Source organism: Conger conger, chromosome 19 (assembly GCF_963514075.1).
Source record: "Conger conger chromosome 19, fConCon1.1, whole genome shotgun sequence".
NCBI lineage: Eukaryota > Metazoa > Chordata > Actinopteri > Anguilliformes > Congridae > Conger > Conger conger.
In genome coordinates this window covers 15,716,979-15,737,704 of record NC_083778.1, presented here as the reverse complement: position 1 = coordinate 15,737,704, position 20,726 = coordinate 15,716,979, and the positions used below count along the sequence as shown (strand labels likewise).

General features: G+C 48.0%; 3 protein-coding genes across 6 annotated transcripts in view; all 3 read left to right on the top strand.

Moving 5' to 3' along the window:
• tmtc1 (transmembrane O-mannosyltransferase targeting cadherins 1) overlaps positions 1 to 883 on the top strand; it is a 75,974-nt gene extending 75,091 nt beyond the window's left edge. The window contains exon 19 of the mRNA XM_061229686.1: positions 761 to 883. Coding sequence (XP_061085670.1) covers positions 761 to 883 — 123 coding nt within the window. The remainder of the gene's footprint in view (positions 1 to 760) is intronic.
• A 2,797-nt stretch (positions 884 to 3,680) lies between these two features.
• Positions 3,681 to 13,534, top strand: ovch1 (ovochymase 1). Of its 3 annotated transcripts, none has more exons than XM_061229787.1 (14): positions 3,681 to 3,903; positions 4,951 to 5,037; positions 5,287 to 5,367; positions 6,229 to 6,412; positions 6,854 to 6,929; positions 7,557 to 7,746; positions 8,094 to 8,233; positions 8,697 to 8,850; positions 9,723 to 9,767; positions 10,713 to 10,935; positions 11,994 to 12,154; positions 12,387 to 12,485; positions 12,646 to 12,779; positions 13,068 to 13,534. In XM_061229787.1, the coding sequence occupies exons 1-14, from the start codon at positions 3,849 to 3,851 to the stop codon at positions 13,233 to 13,235; spliced, it is 1,797 nt and encodes a 598-aa protein (XP_061085771.1). In that variant the 5' UTR covers positions 3,681 to 3,848; the 3' UTR covers positions 13,236 to 13,534. The 3 variants fall into 3 exon arrangements, with proteins under 3 accessions (XP_061085771.1, XP_061085770.1, XP_061085768.1); XM_061229786.1 differs by having other exon boundaries at positions 4,951 to 5,064; positions 10,713 to 10,929; XM_061229784.1 differs by having other exon boundaries at positions 3,682 to 3,903; positions 4,951 to 5,064; positions 13,068 to 13,531.
• A 163-nt stretch (positions 13,535 to 13,697) lies between these two features.
• On the top strand, positions 13,698 to 18,684 carry LOC133119259 (kxDL motif-containing protein 1-like). 2 transcript variants are annotated; one of them, XM_061229783.1, is made up of 5 exons: positions 13,698 to 13,856; positions 14,653 to 14,755; positions 15,544 to 15,696; positions 16,227 to 16,273; positions 17,339 to 18,684. In XM_061229783.1, exons 2-5 carry the CDS (start codon positions 14,661 to 14,663, stop codon positions 17,554 to 17,556), a joined length of 513 nt encoding a protein of 170 aa, XP_061085767.1. In that variant the 5' UTR covers positions 13,698 to 13,856; positions 14,653 to 14,660; the 3' UTR covers positions 17,557 to 18,684. The 2 variants fall into 2 exon arrangements, with proteins under 2 accessions (XP_061085767.1, XP_061085766.1); XM_061229782.1 differs by lacking the exon at positions 13,698 to 13,856 and adding an exon at positions 13,945 to 14,173.
• The last annotated feature ends 2,042 nt before the right edge of the window (positions 18,685 to 20,726 follow it).

Below are 20,726 nucleotides of genomic sequence, written 5' to 3'. Positions count from 1 at the left end.
TGACTTGGGGGGGGCATTAACAGGGCGTGCTCGGTCAACCTACCCTGTATAAATAAAGACTAATAAAATGAGTAAAATCAGAGAGTCCTGACTCATTCCCATTGGCGGGCTGAACTGTATTCCCCGGGCTTCTGGATGGCCCATCCTACTTATATAGGTCCTTAAGGTGCGTGACTGGGGCCCGGAAGGTTGGTGGTTCAAGCCCGGGTGTAACCACAATAATATCCGCACGGCTGTTGGGCCCTCGAGTAAGGCTCTTAACCCTGCATTGCTCCAGGGGAGGATTGTCTCCTGCTTAAGTCTAATCAACTGTAAGACTGTTAGGCTGTGAATGTCCTGTTCGGCTGTGAATGTTCTGTTAGGCTGTGAATGTTCTGTTCGGCTGTGAATGTTCTGTTAGGCTGTGAATGTTCTGTTAGGCTGTGAATGTTCTGTTCGGCTGTGAATGTTCTGTTAGGCTGTGAATGTTCTGTTAGGCTGTGAATGTTCTGTTAGGCTGTGAATGTTCTGTTAGGCTGTGAATGTTCTGTTAGGCTGTGAATAGGCCAGTATTGCATGCACAGGATGCCAGCGCTAACAGTGGCCCGCGGCCCCATAGGCCAGTGCATAATTAGCCGTAGCATGGGCAGTCAGTGAGCGCTGAGCTGAGCCGTTTTGGGGACTGAGGGCGCGCCCGTCCTGCTGTCCCGGGCCCACAGCGGGGGCTGAGGAGACCTCAGGGGGGGGGGGAGTAAGAAGGACGCTTTTCCTCTGTTGCCAGGGAGACTACGCCTCGGCACGGCAGTACTACCAGAGGGCCCTGCAGCTGTCCCCTGGCTCCAAGCTGCTGAAGGAGAACCTGGCCAAGCTGGACCGCCTGGAGAAGAGGCAGAACGGAGCGTAGAGAGGAGGAGGAGAGGAGGAGGAGAGAACAGACTGAAGCAGCAGGTGGAGGGGGGAGGATAGAGGAAGGTGGGGTGGCACAGTGTGGGGGTGGTCTTCACACAGGCGGAGTCAGCCCCCTCTCCCACTCTCGGTCAGCTTTAAACCCGTCACATCACACCCGTCTTTGGTCTTCACCTTCTCCTATATCTGCACACCAAAAATCTGATGTTCCACACGTTCATGGCACCTCTATGTAAACTGGTCTGAGAACTGGTCTGAAGAGAGCTTTACTCGTGAGACATGTCTTCATTTCACAAAGGCAGGAGAGAGACTGTGGTCTGGCGAGGGAGGTTCCTCAGGAGCGAGGCGCGTTTGTAGACTAGGGGCAGGCCCAGAGGACGGTTTAGCTGAGGCACACAGGTGAGTGTAACAGCAGTGTCACTGTGTCAGGTGCCTTTCTGTAACTGTCGAGGGCTGTGCGTTCACAACACAACGAGCAGAACAGGCCATTCAGCCCTGCGATGCTCCCCTTTTCCCACCAGTAAAGTGTACAAACTGCTTAGTTTGCCTCAAAGCTAAATAGTATCTACCACCGTATCAAGCCCCCACTACATATCCTGGCAAGCTATTCCACCCAGTGACCACTCTCTTGTGTGAAAAAATACTTCCTAATATCTGTGTGTCATTTCTTCTTTGCCAATTTCCATTTGTGCCCCCTCACTGTGCTAACCGGGCTCCCATCTGTAGCTCAGCGTTCCTGTGAGTGAGGGATGTTACACACACGTGTGTTTGTGTGAGCCAGGTGCGGTTCCGCTCACAGGTTCCGCTCACAGGGTCCACTCACAGATGCGGTTCCGCTCACAGGTGTTTCCCGACTGCAGCCCAGGTCCAGTGGGCCACTGCAGGCGGGGCGGGGCGGGGCGGGGCGGGGCTCTGGGTCGTCCCTGGGGCCACCGTGTGGCTACGTCCCAAATCTTACACTTAGCATACTACTCATACTACTCATACTACGTTTCAATGAAAATCAGCCTCAGATTTAGTATGTAGTATGCTAGTATGCTAGTATGCAGGTTTTGGACACAGCCTGTGAGTGCCACAACTTATATGAGCCGACAGATTCATGCCTTGTGTGCGAGTGTGAGGATCTCCATTCAGATCTCCATTCACATACCCTTCCCCTCAAAGACGATACAGTCAGTGAATTATACTCCACTTAAGATAGATCAGAGACCTGTTATTATTGTTCTAGCATTATTTTATACTTCATTTATATGTTATATGTGTTCTTCCAGTTTCAGAATGCAAACTGGACTTTCACATGAAATACTGCGAGTGAAAGGCCAAACCCAGAAAAGTGACCAATGCTTTGAACCAATCACATCTAGAATAAATGTAACCAACTCCTGTGTGCCTGAGTGTGTGGATGAATGAGTGAGAGAGCTGCAAGCCAGATCCACGAGGGGCTTTGTATCTAAATATCATGTTTGTCATCGACAATCAGAAATGGCGTAAAAAACCGCCCTGAAACAGTGGTGGTTTGTGAATGTTAACGGTAAAAATGACTTAAAAACAGGTTGCGTCTAAATGATGGCCTCTCGACTACACGTTTTCGTTTTAACTTGGGGCGATGGTGGTCACCCATACAGAACAATTGCAGATGCAGTTAGAGAAATTGGCTGAAAACTGTTTAACTGTTTAAGACAAATAAGAGATGGGTGACTTTTTCCCTCCCTGTTCCGAGCTCATTTTATCCTGCAAATCATGGCCATTTTGTCAGAATGGACATGTCAGGAAGGAAGAATTAAAATGGGACACTCCTAAAAAAACTCTCACCTTTATTGCTGTTAATATAACGCTGAGAATAATATTCTGAAGACTTCATCAAGACCGAGTACGTATTGGTACCAAGTACACACTGGTACATCTTTTGTTCAGCAAAGTTTTTATATTTTCCATATCTCCTGTGCTGAATAACACTTTGAATGTTCAAGAGAAAATATATGATTGTTATGACCATTTAAATAGTTGAATTGTACATAATTTATCATAATTTATCAACAACTATTGTATCTTTGTTTTCAATTGTTTTCTATGTGCATGCACAATTTTGATTAATAGCTTCAAAATATATGATGTAAAACTTATGAAATGTTATTTATTTTTTTGCGAATGAATGGTTTATTTGTACCCTGAATGTGTGAATGTTTACTTCTGAAGCAAGTTTTCTGTAAGACATTAATTTTCAAACCTGCTTTTAAAAGCGAAAAATGGCAGGTTACTTTGGCAGAAGGACATATAATTTTGAGGTTTACGTGAAACTTATGACTTGGCCAAAGAACTATAAATGTGAAAATATATCTCATTCCTTATTACCAGTACGTAATGGTAACTATAATCAGGTTATTAAAGATGAAAGATTTACTCATGTTATTTTAAAACATTTTTCATTCGACCAATATTTGACCGCATACCGTATTGTGTTTAAACGCATCTAGAGAAAAATGTCTAAAAAGAAGGCGCCCGTTATATTGCAATGTCGAAATAGTAAGCTATATAATTTTATTTTTCCACATTGTAACAAATAAATGTTTGTCTGTTTCATTACTTTGTGTTCTGGAATAAAATTATATTTTGGCAGTAAAATGTGTTCATTTTTTGTACAATACCTTACCTTTTTGTTTCACCGCGAATTAAACACTTTAAGAAAATAAATATTTTTAATTTACATTAAAGTATGCATTGTCTAGAATTTTCGGGTGTAAATTAAAAGTACCCTTAGAGCCGTGTTTTTTATTTTTAGGCGAAGTGGCAACATCGCCCTCAACGTGACCTGACAACAGGTGTGGCCCATCAACTCGATCAGTTTTGGCTAGTTGCTCTTCTCTCTGGACTCGAGAAAGTTACACGTCTTAAGTTGCTCTGATGTTCGATATCAAGGATAAACTTATGTTTTTTCCATAATTGGCTTAGGTTTTCGCGGGAGGATGTTTGCAGTTTTTATTGTGATATACGCTTTTCTGTGGCAGTGGATCCATACAGGTAAAACAGCCGTATCATTGTTTCTGATTACGTTTAAAAAAATGGTGGTTGATGGCTGAAATGGCAACCGGCTATTTGGCGTAAAGTAGTTGTGCAGTTTGTGGGCTACATTGCAATAACGGGCCAAGTGATAGGCCGTCATACTGTCTGTAAAACAACCTCTGAAAGGTGAAACCTAATGTAGCCGGCTTGTTAACTTTTTCCACCTCATTTTATGGGCCTAATAACAACCCTTAAGTCTTCGATAATATGGCGATTCTACTCTGTGTTCCGAAACCACTTCTGTGATTGGTGAGTTGGGAAGAAATGTGTGTTTCACTGTGATTGGTACGTTCAGAACGCGTCATAATTAGCCCTATACATTTATGGTTACTGCGCATGTCCCTCTATTGAGTTTGGCCATCAGTTATTCCATGAATAAATAAAGAGACCAAATGCTGAAATTGTGCAGTTCTTTCACTGTCACCAACAGGTCAGCTGATGTGATTCAAATGATTGATGAGATTTGTGATTCTGCATAATAATTTAAATGTGCCTTTTGCCTTCTTGGATTAAGCCCTTGTGCCTGTTTTGTGTTGGGGTGTTCTGTGCATTTAACAGACGTCTTTCAAAGCACCGTAAACAATTACACATACAGTGCTCTTAAGAGCAGCCGTGATTTCAGGAAAATATTTAATATTCGTCTGAGACTCTGCCAGCATAATAAACCGATATATTCGGCTGTCTTTTCAATATGACACGTTTCCCCAAATTACATTCTGGCACCTCTCACAGAAATGTTAGTGTGGATTGTCCCTGTCAAGTAAACAAAATTAAATTTAAGTGTGAAAATTTGGAGACGTGCTAAGAAATAGTATGTGTTTCTGCAATGCTGTTACGCTCTATGCCTGCACAAACAAGGACACAAGTTTGCCTGCTAATACCTGCCAGAGAATGCCATATCAGCCCGGGAGAAAACCGCTAGTCTGATTGGTTCCCCTAGCTGGGGACGTGTGTTTTCATTGGCCGATCATACTTCAGTATAAATATGTGGCGTTCTCTCCCCAGCCGTGGCAGACTCCATCAGCACATCAGAGCAGACGTCAGCCCAGACTCAGGCTAACAGCGCCAGCAGTAGTGTACAGATCCTCTCCTGTGAGTCTATCCGTGCTAGCTATGAAGGTAAGGGAGCTGTACTGTAGGCCTGGATGAGGTGTAGGGCTCAGTATCACATTGGTGATGATTATGAACTTTCATTGACACAGTTTTGGCTCTTGGGCTATAATCCTCGAACTCTGCGGCCTAGTTTGGTTTTAAACACAAACGCTGCGGTGGACAGACGTGTGCTGAATGATGAAGTGAGGACTCCTTTCCCCCCGGTTCAGCCTGGTCTTATTTTCACAGCTCTGGCAGAGCAGACTCCAGACTCCGTCAATGCCAGTGCAGGAAATCTGTCCTGTGAGTCTATCCAGACCATTTATGAAGGTAATGGTGTTTCACAACTGACCGAGTTTCCTTGTGTTGAATACCTGTACCCACATTCAAAAAAATGATTGTCTGTGGTTAGTGTGTGTTATTAGTGTTTGTGGATGGTGTGGTTAGTGTGTGGATGGTGTGTGGTTCGTGTGTGTATCGTAGGTTGTGTGTGTGGTCAGTGTGTGGTTGGTATATGTATTGTAGGGTGTGTGTGTGGTCAGTGTGTGATAAGTATGTGTATAGTAGGGTGTGTGTGTGGTCAGTGTGATTTGTGTGTGGTTAGTGTATGCTGGTGTGAGTATAGTAGGGTGTGTATGTGTGTGTTTATAGTAGGGTGTGTGTGTGTGTGTGTGTGTGTGTATATAGTAGGGTTTGAGGTCAGTGTGTGGTTAGTAGGGTGTGTGGTTAGTGTGTGTATAGTAGGGTGTGTGGTCAGTGTGTGATCAGTGTGTGGTTAGTAGGGTGTGAGGTCAGTGTGTGGTTAGGGTGTGTGGTTGGTCGCGTGTGCGGTCAGTGTGTGTATAGTAGCGTGTGTGGTCATTATGTGGTCAGTAGGGTGTGCGGTCAGTGTGTGGTTAGTAGGGTGTGTGGTTAGTGTGTGTATAGTAGGGTGTGTGGTCAGTATGTGGTCAGTAGGGTGTGCGGTCAGTGTGTGGTTAGTAGGGTGTTGGGTTGGTAGCGTGTGCGGTCAGTGTGTGGTTAGTAGGGTGTGTGGTCAGTAGGGTGTGTGGTTAGTAGGGTGTGTGGTCAGTGTGCGGTCAGTAGGGTGTGCGGTCAGTGTGTGGTCAGTAGCGTGTGTGGTCAGTATGTGGTCAGTAGCGTGTGCGGTCAGTGTGCGGTCAGAGGGGAACGTCTCTGGGGCTGTTCCAGGGCTGGCGGGGAAGCGGGCATTCCTGCAGGACCAGACGGGCCGGCTGCGCATCGTGGGGGGGGACGAGGCTCAGGCCCACACCTGGCCCTGGCAGGTCACCCTGCAGGTGGTCACCATGCCCGCCTGCGGGGGAGCTATTCTCACCCCCAACTGGGTCATCAGCGCCCGCCACTGCTTCTTAAGGTCAGCGCCCGGCCCAGCATGCACCAGGGCTACGGTTACTGTGCGCGTTAGAGAGCGCCGAGACGCTGCTCTTCGTGAGGAGTGTGATGTGGGCGCTTTAGCGATTGTTATTACTCTGCTAATGCACTGTGGCGCTGGAGAGGAGAGGAAATTCAGGATGAAAGCCGGCGACAGACAAAAAATTTACCGTACTTCCTGCTGAGATGAGAGCAACAGAGTACAGTAAAACCTTTCAGGTTCATGACGGTGATAATAATGTGTGTAAGCTTTGATCTTTCATTAATATTAAACTTTTTTTTTACTAAACATTTTTCCACACTTAAAAAAATATATAAAAAATAAAGTATGTAAAGCCACAGGAAAAGCACAGAAAAGGTTATTTGGTAACCACGCCGATTTATGAAAAGAATGTTTAACTAAACACTTTTTTTAAAACTGTAGTCACAGTAATATCCGGCTATGGAAGGTGATGGCAGGAAAGCACGATCTCAAGAACAAAGAGGAGGCCTGTCAGCAGGTTAGCAATATGCACACTATATATAAACACACTTTATAAACACTATATACAAACACACAGTGTATAAATACTGTATATATAAGCAAACATTGTATATATAAACACACACTATATACAAACACATTATATAAACACACACTATGTATAAGCTAGGATTGTATATACAAACATGCACTTTGCATATATGGGCAAACCCTGTATATATATGAACACACACTGTATTTATCTGTATATAAACCCTTTATCTGCATGGATGTTTGACATTGGTTGGCCCATGTTTGCATGTGCTGTGATATGACTAACCCCAGAGAGTTTGTCCTTTCCATTGCTGCCTTAGGCTTGGGGTTTTAGGCCAGACTTCCCTGCAAAGCCTATTCTGATTTCACAAAATGCGCCGTACACATACAAGCGATTTCATTTGATTTTAGTAGCAGCCATATTAATCATATGGAGTACTGTTGATATTTGTGTGCACTTCCAGACTGGTAAAGTCTCTGTACAGTTTGAGTTTTTACATTTGTAGCGCAGACAGCTGTTTGCACAGGCTTGTAGTCCATGTCTGTGAGAGTGTTCTGGGTACGCCGAGGGGTTTCCTCCAGTACGCAGGGGCTTGTCCGTCGGTTTCAGGTGTCCAAGATCTCCAAGATCATCCCGCACGAAGGCTACAGCCGGCAGACCAAGTCCAACGACCTGGTCCTGGTGAAGCTGGAGACGGCGCTGCGCTTCAGCGACTGCGTGCGGCCCATCACCATCGTGAACGAGCCCCTGGAGGCGTCCAGCGCCTGCACCGTGACGGGCTGGGGGTCCACCGAGGAGTGTGCGTACGGACCGCCGGCCCAGCCTGCGCACCGCAGACACGCTTATTCACCGAGGGCCTGATTTCACACCTGTACCGTGTACACCACCTCTCAGCACACGCAGAAACCAATAACCTGAGCAATGATTGGTCATGGTGTTGTTTTTCCGCCAATCGTTGGTTGTGTTATTAGTTTTGCATGTGCTAAAATATTGTGTGTGTGTTAAAGGTCTTAGTAAGTCAGGCCTGTAGTCTGTCTGTGTGGGGGGGGGGGGGTTTAACCACATTGAGTTAAATGCGTTATAAGGTGTGACTGTGTGTGTGGAGGAGTTTCCGTCCAGAGTAAAGCCTGCCCCTCCGCCCCTCAGACGGACCCCGCACGGAGAAGCTGCAGGAGGTCAACGTCACCGTCCTGAGCCCCGGCGCCTGCAGCCACTTCTACCCCGGCAGGATGAAGAAGAGGATGATCTGCGCGGGGGACGCGAAGGGCGGGGTGGACGCGTGTCAGGTGACACAGCGCCCCGCGCGCGTGTAGAAACCGCGGATCTATCCCTTTAAAGAGCAGGGTTTTTTTAGAATGTTCGTTTTCCATAATTCTAAGCCGGTGTTCTAGAACTCCGTTGCTTTCAGAGTTGCCGGTAGTGATTGTGACATCAGCATCGGAATGATCAGTCCAGAACATTCTCATCAATGTGACCTCACCTTAAAGGGGAAAGCACATCCGAGCCTGCCCTTTATCAAAGTGCTCTGGTGCCTTGATGGGCAACACTCAGCATTTTCACTCATTTAATGACAGCCTTCGAATTCTGATGCTCAGACACTTTTGATGACAATGCAAGGGAGTTGGCGCCTGTGTGTCGAGGCAGAATGTACTATAGATCACTTGCACTTGGATGGAGTCTGCTGTACCTGTTCTGTAAGGTTGTTCGGGGTGGAGTTTTGACTCTTGTCTGTGTGTTTTTAACATGCAGGGGGACTCCGGAGGCCCCCTGTCCTGTTACTGCGGGGACCGGTATAAGCTGGTCGGGGTGGTGAGCTGGGGCGTGGGGTGTGGCCGTGCCAAAAAGCCGGGGGTCTACACCGATCTGCAGCGCTACACCGGCTGGATTAAGTCCGCCATCAAGGGTAAGGAAAGGCTGCTCTCTGCTCCCAGGTGCCCATCCTTCATTCTTCACTTCTGGTGAATCGCGTGATGTGTCTGTGGTCACTGGTGGAGCATGAAAATTAACTTTTGTGACCAAGTCCTGGGAATTCCAATCAAAATGATATGAAAGGAGAGAGCAAATGCATTGAATCGATATTGTTACAAAAGTGGCATTGTGGGAAGGGTCAGATGTTACGTTGGATTGACACGTTAAAATGGAGATGCAGACTCACGAAAGGTCCTTCTCTCCCTGCGGATGCACAGCACAGCGACACACGTCTTCACGACTCCCAAACTATTTACATACAAATTCATTTGATTTATTTCTGCCTCCTCACCCTTCATCAGGAGGTGTCACTCACACAGAGGCACCCATTCACCAGAGAACTGCTAGTTTCTGCTTAATTATCTCACTCGTGGCAACGTACTTCTGAATGGCTCAAGTTGATCTTGCTGAAATGATGTGTTTTGTTTCTTTAATGTGCATGAAGAGCTGACTAAATGAGCAGTGGTCCAGAGCGGCTGAATTGGGTGCATGTCTGGTCTGTTTTCGGAGACCGCTGCCAGCCGGTCATGAATTAAAGCTCCAGCTCCTTCATTGAAAGTGGGGATGATGGGGGGGGGGGTACATTCGCTTGACATTGTTGTTGTTCATTTGTGTGCGTTCAGTGCATTTTCCCAACATTACATTGCTCTCCAGAGAGCGCCCGCTGCCCCATTTCAATGCAATTTATTTTGCTTATTAATTCTGTACTTTCAATTGCGAGAAGCGTGCGCTTGACAATGTGCCTTGGAGGCGAAACGGGGCGACGCTGATTGTGTCGTTTTAAACGCTCCTCTCTGTCTGTCACAGCCGAGCTCTCACCGGACCTGGATGAGTCCAGCGACAGGGTCGCAGGTACGAGAACTTCTCCAGATCGCTATCTATCACTCTGACAGCGTCGCGTATACGTTCGTCCCGTTTCCTGGATTTCCCTTGAACAAAGCCACTCGGCACTTTGCCAGAATGGCCTTGGAATGCTTTGAAGTTTTATAGCTTGAGCTCAAATAAAGAATTTGTTTTTATCAGGATATGCTAGCCGTATTAACCATTGAAGTGCTTTCAGTTAGAAACTTCTCAAGATGATTTGATGTGTCCTCAGTTGTTTTGGGGTCAGGGTCAGAGGGTAGCAGGGCTGGGTCAGAGGAGCGGGGCTGGGTCAGAGAGGAGAGCAGGGCTGGGTCAGAGGGGAGCAGAGCTGGGTCAGAGGGGAGCAGAGCTGGGTCAGAGGAGAGCAGAGCTGGGTCAGAGGGGAAGCAGGGCTGGGTCAGAGGAGCAGGGCTGGGTCAGAGGGGAAGCAGGGCTGGGTCAGAGGAGAGCAGAGCTGGGTCAGAGGGGAAGCAGGGCTGGGTCAGGGAGGGGAGCAGGGCTGGGTCAGAGGGGAAGCAGGGCTGGGTCAGAGGAGAGCAGAGCTGGGTCAGAGGGGAAGCAGGGCTGGGTCAGAGGAGAGCAGAGCTGGGTCAGAGGGGAAGCAGGGCTGGGTCAGAGGAGCAGGGCTGGGTCAGAGGGGAAGCAGGGCTGGGTCAGAGGAGAGCAGAGCTGGGTCAGAGGGGAAGCAGGGCTGGGTCAGGGAGGGGAGCAGGGCTGGGTCAGAGGGGAAGCAGGGCTGGGTCAGGGAGGGGAGCAGGGCTGGGTCAGAGGAGAGCAGAGCTGGGTCAGAGGAGCAGGGCTGGGTCAGAGGAGAGCAGAGCTGGGTCAGAGGGGAAGCAGGGCTGGGTCAGAGGGGAAGCAGGGCTGGGTCAGAGGAGCAGGGCTGGGTCAGAGGAGCAGGCGTGGCTGACTCTCCCTCCCTGCGGGCTGCAGGGCTGTGTGGGGTGGCGGCGGTGCCTCCCTGGGGCCTGGGCTCGGCCGTGGCGGGGGTGCAGCAGGTGGACGGGGAGGCCTGGGTGGGCCCGGTGTCTGAGGCCCGGCCGCACTCCTGGCCCTGGCAGGTCAGCCTGCAGGCCCGGGGCCTCCACTGCTGCAGCGGCAGCCTCGTCCACCGCCGCTGGGTCCTAGCGCCCACACTCTGCCCCTGCAGGTTCAGGTGAGTGTGTGTGTGTGTGTGTGTGTGTGTCTGTGTCTGTGTCTGTGTCTGTGTCTGTGAGTGTGAGTGTGAGTGTGAGTGTGAGAGTGAGAGTGAGAGTGAGAGTGAGAGTGAGAGTGAGAGTGAGAGTGAGAGTGAGAGTGTGAGTGTGAGTGTGTGTGTGTGTGTGTGGGTGTGTATATACAGTCCACCCTGTGCCTCTCTACCTGCCACTCTCCTTTTCTATCTGTCATAAGGACATGGTGTCATTGATGCCAAACTAATGGCTCCCTCTTGTGGAGAATCTTCATCCTGCTAAATATGTGTGAGAGAGTTAACATTAGTTCAGGAGATAAAATATGTTTGTGTCTCTCTACAGTGGGGCAGTGGACAGGGTATAGTGTGTGTCTCTCTCTCTGCAGTGTGTGTGTGTCTCTACACCCTGTCCACCTTCCCACTGCAGTGTGTGTGTCTCTCTCTGCAGTGGGTGCAGTGTGTGTCTCTCTCTGCAGTGTGTGTGTGTGTGTGTGTGTGTGTGTGTGTGTGTGTGTGTGTGTGTGTGTGTGTGTGTGTTTGTGTCTCTCTGCAGTGGGATGGTGGACAGGGTGCAGTGTGTGTGTGTGTGTGTGTGTGTGTGTGTGTGTGTGTGTTTGTGTGTCTCTCTGCAGTGGGTGTGTGTCTGCAGTGGGTGCAGTGTGTGTGTTTCTCTGTAGTGTGCGTGTGTCTCTGCAGTGTGTGTGTGTCTCTCTGCAGTGTGTCTCTCTGCAGTGTGTGTCTCTGCAGTGTGTGTGTCTCTCTGCAGTGTGTGTCTCTGCAGTGTGTCTCTGCAGTGTGTGTGTGTCTCTCTGCAGTGTGTCTCTCTGCAGTGTGTGTCTCTGCAGTGTGTGTGTCTCTCTGCAGTGTGTGTGTCTCTCTGCAGTGTGTGTATGTCTCTCTGCAGTGTGTGTCTCTCTGTAGTGGGTGCAGTGTGTCTCTCTGCAGTGTGTGTCTCTCTGCAGTGTGTCTCTGCAGTGTGTGTGTCTCTCTGCAGTGTGTGTCTCTCTGCAGTGTGTCTCTGCAGTGTGTGTGTCTCTCTGCAGTTGGACGGTGGACACGGTGCTGCTCGGGGCTCACAGACTCTGGCTCAGCACCTCTTACTCCTTTGGAATATGTGCATCCAACACCTCCCATGTCAATCAAACGGGGTCGCCGCCCTCCAGCGACCTCATGCTGATCAGGATCCAGGGCGCGGTGGACTTTGGTACGGAGCTGCTCTTCTCTGGCCGAGTGTGTTCATCTCTGAGCTCTCCAACTCAACATATCTGTCACCTTGCACTTCACAGGATTAATAGTCTTAGCTTAGCTGGGCTCTGCTCTACACACTCAGACAAATGCATACGCAATTCCTGCATTTCATGACTTTATATGAAATATTGACTAAGCTGACCGTGGGACACAGTTCCTCTTAATCGTCTCCTTGCCCCTGTGCCCAGGGCTGACCGTCGCCCCAGTCTGTCTCCCGGACGCGGGCACTAAGCTGGACGGCAGCTGGTCCTGTATCACCACAGGCTGGGAGCTGGGAAGGTTTTCTGGTGAGTTCTTACACATTTTGAGAGCCTGGCCCAGTAGGCAGCACTGCAATGGAGGAACGTTGGTGCAGAAGGCTGCTTTTCCCTCAGGTGAGATGCTCAGCCAAGCCAACCAAACCACGTGGAGGCATAACTGAGCCGCCGTTGTGTGTCTTTTCTCCAGCCATCTGCCCGAACATCCTCCACCAGGCCCGGCTGCAGCTGCTGAAGGAGAGCTCCTGCAGGAGGAGGTGGGGGGAGGACTTCTCAGAGGAGAGTCACCTCTGTGCAGACGCTGCTGGATCCGTGGGCTGCATGGTACGCCTAGTCAATTCTGTTTGTGTAGCACCTGCAGCTAACGGCCTGTAGCGTAGTGGTTAAGGTTAATGACTGGGACACGCAAAGGTCGGTGGTTCTAATCCCGGTGTAGCCACTATTAAGATCCGCACAGCCGTTGGGCCCTTGAGCCAAGGCCCTTAACCCTGCATTGCTCCAGGGGAGGGCTGTCTCCTGCTTAGTCTAATCAACTGTGTGTGTCACTCACCTCCACCTCCCTCTCTGCCCCTGCGCCCCCCTCCCTCCCTCCCTAAACCCCCCACCCCACAGGGGAACGCCGGCGGCCCCCTGCTGTGCCAGAACGGTGGCGCGTTTCACCTCTTTGGCCTGATGACCCGGAGCGGTGGTGACTGTGACGCCGACAGCCCGGCGGTTTTCACCCGGGTGTCCGCCTTCCGGTCGTGGATCACGCAGATAACCGGGGAGAGCGGAGAGTGACGCCGTGCCATTAACGCTGCGTGTGAACCCATACTGTACAAACCTCCCAATAAACCTGACCGTTTCTCCCACGGACAAGGGCTGCTTCTGTGTCAAAATAAGGGTCCGGCGGGCGGAAATGTGGGTTTAGGCACAAACGTTTTGGATTTGAATTGTGAACATTCTGGACCGAGAAGGGGGTATCACTTGGGTGGATTTTGGTAAGGGAGTGATGTAACCTCTACCCTTCTTCTGAGTGAAGCTTTTTGTGTACCCTGAAAGGAAATGGAAGATTTAGCATTAATCCAGCGTTGTTTTTATCATGACAAATCTACTAAAGTTTGAAACGTCTTCAATTACATTGTAGTGTGTTGGGTTTTTTTTCTCATGCAATTACTTTTAATCTAGTCATGAAAGCCACTAAAGAGGAGCATTTCCAGCTTTTATTTTGAATGTTTCGCCCTTATCGTCACCGGAAGTCAGTTCCTTATTGCGTTTTTGCATTAGCTAGCGAGTTAGCGCTAAACATTTCATGATTGTAGCACTTGATTTAATAAAAATAATTTGTCAATTTTCCCAAAATGTAAATAATATCGTCATAGTAATAAAGTCGTCATTGCACGTTGATCTGGGACTTTTATTGTAAGTATGACGTTAGCCCGTCGCGTTGACACCGGCAAACCGCTGCAAATATCAAGTTATTTACAATGTAGCTAGCTGGGTTGCTGACTTCATCGTGATCTTAACATCGAAACAAATGTGACATTTTTATAACGAGAAATGCTGGCTGCACCGCATTCTGCAGAATGGTTTGATGAATGACTTGCATTCGTTCTATGAAATAAATATGTATATTGGGTGACGGTAGCAACCTACCCCTCAAAATTGACAGTGGTGCGCAGTTTCAATAGAGTGACCAGCTTTCTGTTCTACAGCCAGCCCTAACTGCAATTTGATTGGTAACCTTTTTGTATTCATTTAAAACGTATTCATTAATGTCTTGAGCCTAGATACGAGTATGCTATGTAAAATACTCTTTGCAAGCATTTAATTGAAATATATTTGAAATTGAGTTGAACACTTGCATATTGGAGTAGGCAGGCTCAGTCCTATAGGTCACCATATTGAGAAATTTTGAAAATGGCAAATGAATACCCTGCTGTAAAAAATAATAATAAACTGCTCAAGCTAAGTTTTGAAACAGCTGGTGGACCTGTTAGACCAGCTCCATACTCAACACGGTTTCACCAGCTCAAGCTATCTTTTGAAACGGCTGGTAGCTGGCATTTCAAGCTGTTCTCACAGCTGGCTTTTGCACCAGGGCAGTCAGTTTAACGTATGCGGTAATATATGGTGTGTGTACATACATTTACTGTATGGTCAGCATTGTGCTCTAACCGGAATGCACATTCTTGTTTGGTTTTTTTCTTCCCCCCAGTCTGTACCATGGAGCCCACTGCTTCTGGAATGTTCTGTGACCGAATGCTCAGCATGGTGAATTCTGAGGACGTGAACGCCATCATCCAGGCTCAGAGACACATGTGAGCGGCTGAACCTTGTGCTCCGCCGAGTGTTTCAATAAGTACAATTTTCACAATGTGTATCTACACTAAATGGTATGTTTGAGATGTGTGTACCCATAATGAATATGTCAGGTAATAATACTTTTAATTGAACGGAGATCCTCTGCCAAAAGTGGCAATGAAACTTCATGGCTTAATTTCCTACTTTGTGAATGAATGAGTTATATTGTGTTAAAAATGAATTCATAATAACCTTGAGATGATGAAGTAATAGTTGGACCTTTGACCGCTTTGACCACATATGAATTATTTGATAACATTAAACCATAAAAAGCAAAAAAATAAAAGCTCACCCCAAACTTTTGAATCGTTGTGTATGAATGAATAATCGCAACCTTAAAATAATGACGATGGGCGACATTGGCTCAGGCGGTAAGAGCAGTCGGGAGGGTTGCCGGTTCGATTCCCCCGCCCTGGGTGTGTCAAAGTGTCCCTGAGCAAGACGCCTAACCCCCAAATGCTCCTGACGAGCTGGTTGGTGCCTGGCATGGCAGCCAATCGCCTTTGGTGTGTGAGTGTGTGTATGAATGTGAGGCATCAATTGTACAGGGATTTGGATAAAGGTGCTATATAAATGCCAACCATTTCCAATTTAAAGAAGGAACAGTTTGTGTGCTGTTGTCAGGGCGGACTGCTGTGTCCTCATATGAATCGTTTGATAACATTAAATCAGAAAAAGCTGCATATTAAATGTGTATATTATGTTAAAAATGAATAACAGCACGGTTTGTGTGCGCTGCGGTCAGGCTGGACCGCTTCGAGAAGACGAACGAGATGCTGCTAAACTTTAACGGCCTCTCCGACGCGCGGCTGCAGCAGATGAACGAGCGCTTCCTGCACCACACGCGCACGCTCGTGGAGATGAAGAGGGACCTGGACAGCGTCTTCCGGAGAATCAGGTGCTGCCCCCTGCTGGACTCAAACGGTTTCTGTCTTTTCTCCCTTATTTTACACGGCGTAAACCCAACCCATCTACGCCTGGAGGATTGTTTTTTAGACACCTGTCCCAGTCTTGCTTATAGCTTGAATGTCTCTAGTGATTTTTTTATTTTATTTGATTGGGCTTTGTAGATCAAAAGAAATAGTGTATGCAGGTTACATGTCTGTCAAAATTGTATTGAACCTCTTTATTAATACACTGTGTAAGGGGTTTAGCAGTTCAGTACTTTACTTCAGGGAGAGATATATTGTTGTGATAAGCAGTTATACGTCATGTTTCAATGTAAAGTACAATCAGTCCATTCGTTGTAGAGCAAATCAATTCTTCTCTTCACATTAAAGTTTGTCTAAACATTAAAAACAGAGGTATGTCAGTGAAATTTGGTGAAGCATTTTATGAAGGTGATGTGTATATCGACCAACCAAGTCTGCCGCAAAGATATTAGCGAAAAAGGTACACAACTTCATGTAATTTTTTCATGCCCTACAGGACACTGAAAAGCAAGATTGCAAAGCAGTATCCCGAAGCTTTCAGCAGTAAGTGATCTTTTCTTTTTTTATTTTAAAAATGTATTTTAGTATTTTTATTGTTTATTATCATGTTGCGACAAAACCAGGGAAACTCATGCATAGTAGTAGTAGTAGTAGTAAACTTTTTTATTACCCCTCATGGGGACAGTTCTTTTGCAGCCCAACAGATCAAAATCCAAACAACAGCACAGATAATACAATACAAAATATGTGACATTGTATTACATAAAAGAGTGTTAAAAGTGGACTGGAGTGGTTATTGGCTATTTAAAAAAAGATATGAGGGCAGAGAGGAATGATTTGCTCTTCCTGTAGAGGGGAACGTAGTGCAGTGTTCCCCTTCGAATCTTCCCCATAGATTAAAACCTCCAACAGGAGGATGGAAGGAATCCGATTTTACTGACCGTCTGCGATTTCTCCCTCTCCTTGTGTGTCTTTGCTGACCTTCTTTGACTCCTGCCTCTCCCTGTGTCTCTGTGCTGACTGTCTGTGACTCCTCCCTCTCCCCGTGTCTCTGTGCTGACTGTCTGTGACTCCTCCCTCTCCCTGTGTCTCTGTGCTGACTGTCTGTGACTCCTCCCTCTCCCTGTGTCTCTGTGCTGACTGTCTGTGACTCCTGCCTCTCCCTGTGTCTCTGTGCTGACCATCTGTGAATCCTGCCTCTCCCTGTGTCTCTGTGCTGACTGTCTGTGACTCCTCCCTCTCCCTGTGTCTCTGTGCTGACTGTCTGTGACTCCTCCCTCTCCCTGTGTCTCTGTGCTGACTGTCTGTGACTCCTCCCTCTCCCTGTGTCTCTGTGCTGACTGTCTGTGACTCCTGCCTCTCCCTGTGTCTCTGTGCTGACTGTCTGTGACTCCTCCCTCTCCCTGTGTCTCTGTGCTGACTGTCTGTGACTCCTGCCTCTCCCTGTGTCTGTACTGACTCTCTGTGACTCCTCCCTCTCCCTGTGTCTCTGTGCTGACCGTCTGTGACTCCTGCCTCTCCCTGTGTCTCTGTGCTGACCTTCTGTGACTCCTCCCTCTCTGTGTCTCTGTACTGATGTCTGTGACTCCTCCCTCTCTCTGCACACAGACGTCCACGAGTCTCTGGACCTGGAGGACGAGGACGAGGAGTTCGACCCCGTCCCGCCCGGCGCGGGCATCACCGCGGCCACCTCGGAGCAGAGCTCGGGGTCCTGCGACTCCAGCCCCGACGCCGTCTCCCCCGCCGAGCTCTCCCAGGGCCCGCCGGACCCGCCCGCCTCCGAGGGCCCGCCAGGGGCCGAGCTGCAGGACGAGGGCCCCGATTAGGCCCCGGACCAGGCCTGTGTGGAGCGGCGGGCCCGGGGGCCTGAACCTGCAGCTCCGTAACAGGACTGCTCTGTATTTTTATTTTTGTTGTTTTTTTTGTTTGTTTTTATTGTACTCTTTTATTGCACTTGCCTGGAGACGGTGTCATCTGACGACGGCCGGCACAAACGCTCGACACGCTTTATTCAGAACTAACTGCCGCAAAGAAGGAAATACTTGAATTGTTTCGTACTTTCGTATTTAATTTAATCCTGCCAAATGCGGTACTGAACCCGCTGCTAGTGCGCTGTTTACAGTTGGAAGCTTTTTAATACTCTGGCTCAGTTTCGTTTTTCCATTTCAAAAGCTGGGGGGGGGGGAAAAATAGGTAGGCCATTGTAACTTTATGGGATTATGTATTTAAAGGGTTTAAATCTGTTGGTGACCTACAAAATGTACTTGTCAAATTACTTTTTTTTTTATTTCCCATGAGATTGGTTCTGGTTAGCATTTGTTTTTTTATCAGGCATTCAGGTATTTGTCTGTTTCTCACATGGCTGAATCCAGCACAGCACACACAAGTACAGCTTTTACACATCGGTTCACACAGTTGGGCATATAATACCTTGATCTACAGACTGACAACAGCATCCCGTCCTGTGCCTAATGTGACATCGCCAGCCATAGTAAAATGGCGCCTCATTATTTAGTGCGCCCAAGGTACCGTCCTTCCCTCAGTGACGCCTGGAAGGCAGCCGGTTCAGCTCAGCCAACCACAGATCATGTACACACTACTTCACAGGCAGTTTTCCTTTAATGTATTTTTATCTAATCTATCCGTTTCTATGTTACTGGGCTAGCGAGTTTGCTAAACCCATCACGATCCGTTTTGTAGTTTTGCAAGCAGTTGCCTTCCACCGTGTCCCTGAGGGAAGGAAAGTTCCATGGTCTGTTTGGTACTTCAGATGTTAGAAACGAGAGGGAGATCGTGAGATCTCGCCGTGGTACAGCATCTTGTTTACACACTCTTCATTTTCAATAGGAAATTACAGCGCTCCCAAAGACGCCAAATGTGAACAGTCAGATTCATCTCCGTTTGATTTCTTTTTTTAAATGTATTTGAAAACAAGTAAATTATGTGTCAAGCAATATTTTCGTTGGAAGTGTTTGATTCCGTATTTTTAGCCACCATTGTGAATCTTAAACAGTGGTTTGGGGAGGTTCAAAGAACACTGAAATGCGCTCAGATATTAAGTATCTATGTGTAATGGAAACGGGACTCCAGCTTGTGTACACGGCAGACAGGGCTGAGGATCTCCAGGGCTGCAAGGCCTCAGGGCGTCAGGGCGTCAGGGCCACGGCTGCTGAACTCACCTCTGGCCTACATGTCCCAGAATGCAGGTGAACCTCATCGGAGTGCAGTCACACGTCCTCTGGGTCCTGTCCCATGTTTCAGATTTCTGTGTTACTGAATACACAAGCTGTATGGAGAATGGAGAGTAAATACAGCCACTTGACTGATCCTTAAACATGAGCCATGACTTATTTTAGCTTTTTTAATGTGAATATTCTGACATAATTTGATTAGTATGATGGCCGTTTTGCACCGGAATAGAGTGCAGGTCAGCTGATGTCGGTGGGGGGGGGGGGGGGGGGGGGATTAGACAGTTAAAAGCGGTGCGTTTTTCTCCATTGCAGCCATCATCAAATATGGATCTCAAATCCAAATCTGGCCTTTTTTTCCCCAACTAATTAGCTGAACAATTAGTTAGACTGATTAGCCAGACTGTCTTCACACCTGACTCCCAGGTAAAGGGAAGGTGGACAACTAGTGGTCCTCGGACCTCAATGACCATGAACTGATGCTCCAAAAAAAAAACAAATAATGGTATTTATTTTACGTTTCGACCATGCCAGCCTGCTTCAGTGCTGCACTTGTCTGCAGTTATTCCTCAAGATTCACCTTTTACGCCCCATGTGTGGTCGAAAGAAGACCCCGTTCACTGTAAACGGGCATAGAAACGGCTGATTGGTCAGCTGGGCCCAGCACCTTAATCTCATTCGGTGATACTCGGTGCGCCAGCCAATGAGAACCATCCCCTCTGATGACGAGTTGGCTGCATTTTCCAGCAGCTTTGAGAGAGTGTGGAAGTTTAGTGGTTGTTTTTCTAGGCGATGGAAGGAAAAAAAAGTCACCTCCCCGCAGGCCGGCTGCCTCGCACACCTCCGCTCTTTGGGGGGCGGAGCGTCTCCCGGGAGCTGCTTCAGAGGAGCGACAGGCGAAGCCTGGACCTGCTAGCACCTGCAATTAGCCTCATCAGCCCCCGACGCTCGCTGCTGATTGGCTCCCCGGTGGATTGGGACGCGAGCTTCACGCTGCGCCCCGTCCCTCACTGCCGCGCCTGCCGTAATTACGCCGGCCCAGGTGCGCGAGCGCGATGTCTTACGGTCGCTGTTTTCACCTCAGCGAAACTCGGGCCCTGAACTGCCGGCTTTTCCCCTCCCGCTCTTTAGCTGGAAAGTCGGGTGTGAAGACAAGTCTGGCCAAATCGCGAGCACTAACTGTTCAGTAAATTATCTGGGAGAGTTAATTGTATTTTAATTGTATTTTCTGCACTGAGACATAGCCCAGTCAGGAGTTATTAAACTGGGCTGTTGGTGAAAATAAGACCGGAAAGACAGGTCTGCTGAGCAATTAACAACATTTGTTATTTCTGGATTACTCCAATGTATTGAGACCAGGGGCACAAGTACAGTTTAATTTCGTTTTGATATAATTTCAGTGGCTCAGGGGTGTATCCAAGCCTGAAGGCTGTAATCAGAAATGTTCAAATGATAAATTGCATATGGATATTTCTTCTTCCTGGACATACCCAGAGATATTCCTAAAATGAGATAAGTTGGAAATGTGAACATTAAACAGAATTGGAATGATGGTAATTTCTTGCAAGCAATAATTTCTCTGCACACTGACCTATGGATCATAGTGCAGTAGTGTAAAATACTACACTGCGTCTGTCGTTTCAACAAGTAAAACCATGTGTGTCTGTATCGACACAGACCCCCAGCTTCCCTGGCGGACAGTTGGCCCCTCATGCTGGCCAGGTGGCCCAGAGCAGGGCCACGTTACATGGGCGGTGTTTGACCTTCCGGACCCCTCCGGCTCCTGAAAAGACCCGGTCTGGGCCCGT

What these genes read in the sequence shown, in the direction of transcription:
- ovch1 (XM_061229784.1), top strand. Translation starts at nt 3,849, where the DNA reads ATGTTTGCAGTTTTTATTGTGATATACGCTTTTCTGTGGCAGTGGATC. An exon ending in GCCCGCCACTGCTTCTTAAG is followed by an intron (nt 6,413 to 6,853) that starts GTCAGCGCCCGG and finishes TTAAAACTGTAG; the next exon opens with TCACAGTAATATCCGGCTAT. An exon ending in GTCCAGCGACAGGGTCGCAG is followed by an intron (nt 9,768 to 10,712) that starts GTACGAGAACTT and finishes TGCGGGCTGCAG; the next exon opens with GGCTGTGTGGGGTGGCGGCG.
- LOC133119259 (XM_061229783.1), top strand. Translation starts at nt 14,661, where the DNA reads ATGGAGCCCACTGCTTCTGGAATGTTCTGTGACCGAATGCTCAGCATG. An exon ending in ATCCAGGCTCAGAGACACAT is followed by an intron (nt 14,756 to 15,543) that starts GTGAGCGGCTGA and finishes CGCTGCGGTCAG; the next exon opens with GCTGGACCGCTTCGAGAAGA. An exon ending in AGCGTCTTCCGGAGAATCAG is followed by an intron (nt 15,697 to 16,226) that starts GTGCTGCCCCCT and finishes CATGCCCTACAG; the next exon opens with GACACTGAAAAGCAAGATTG.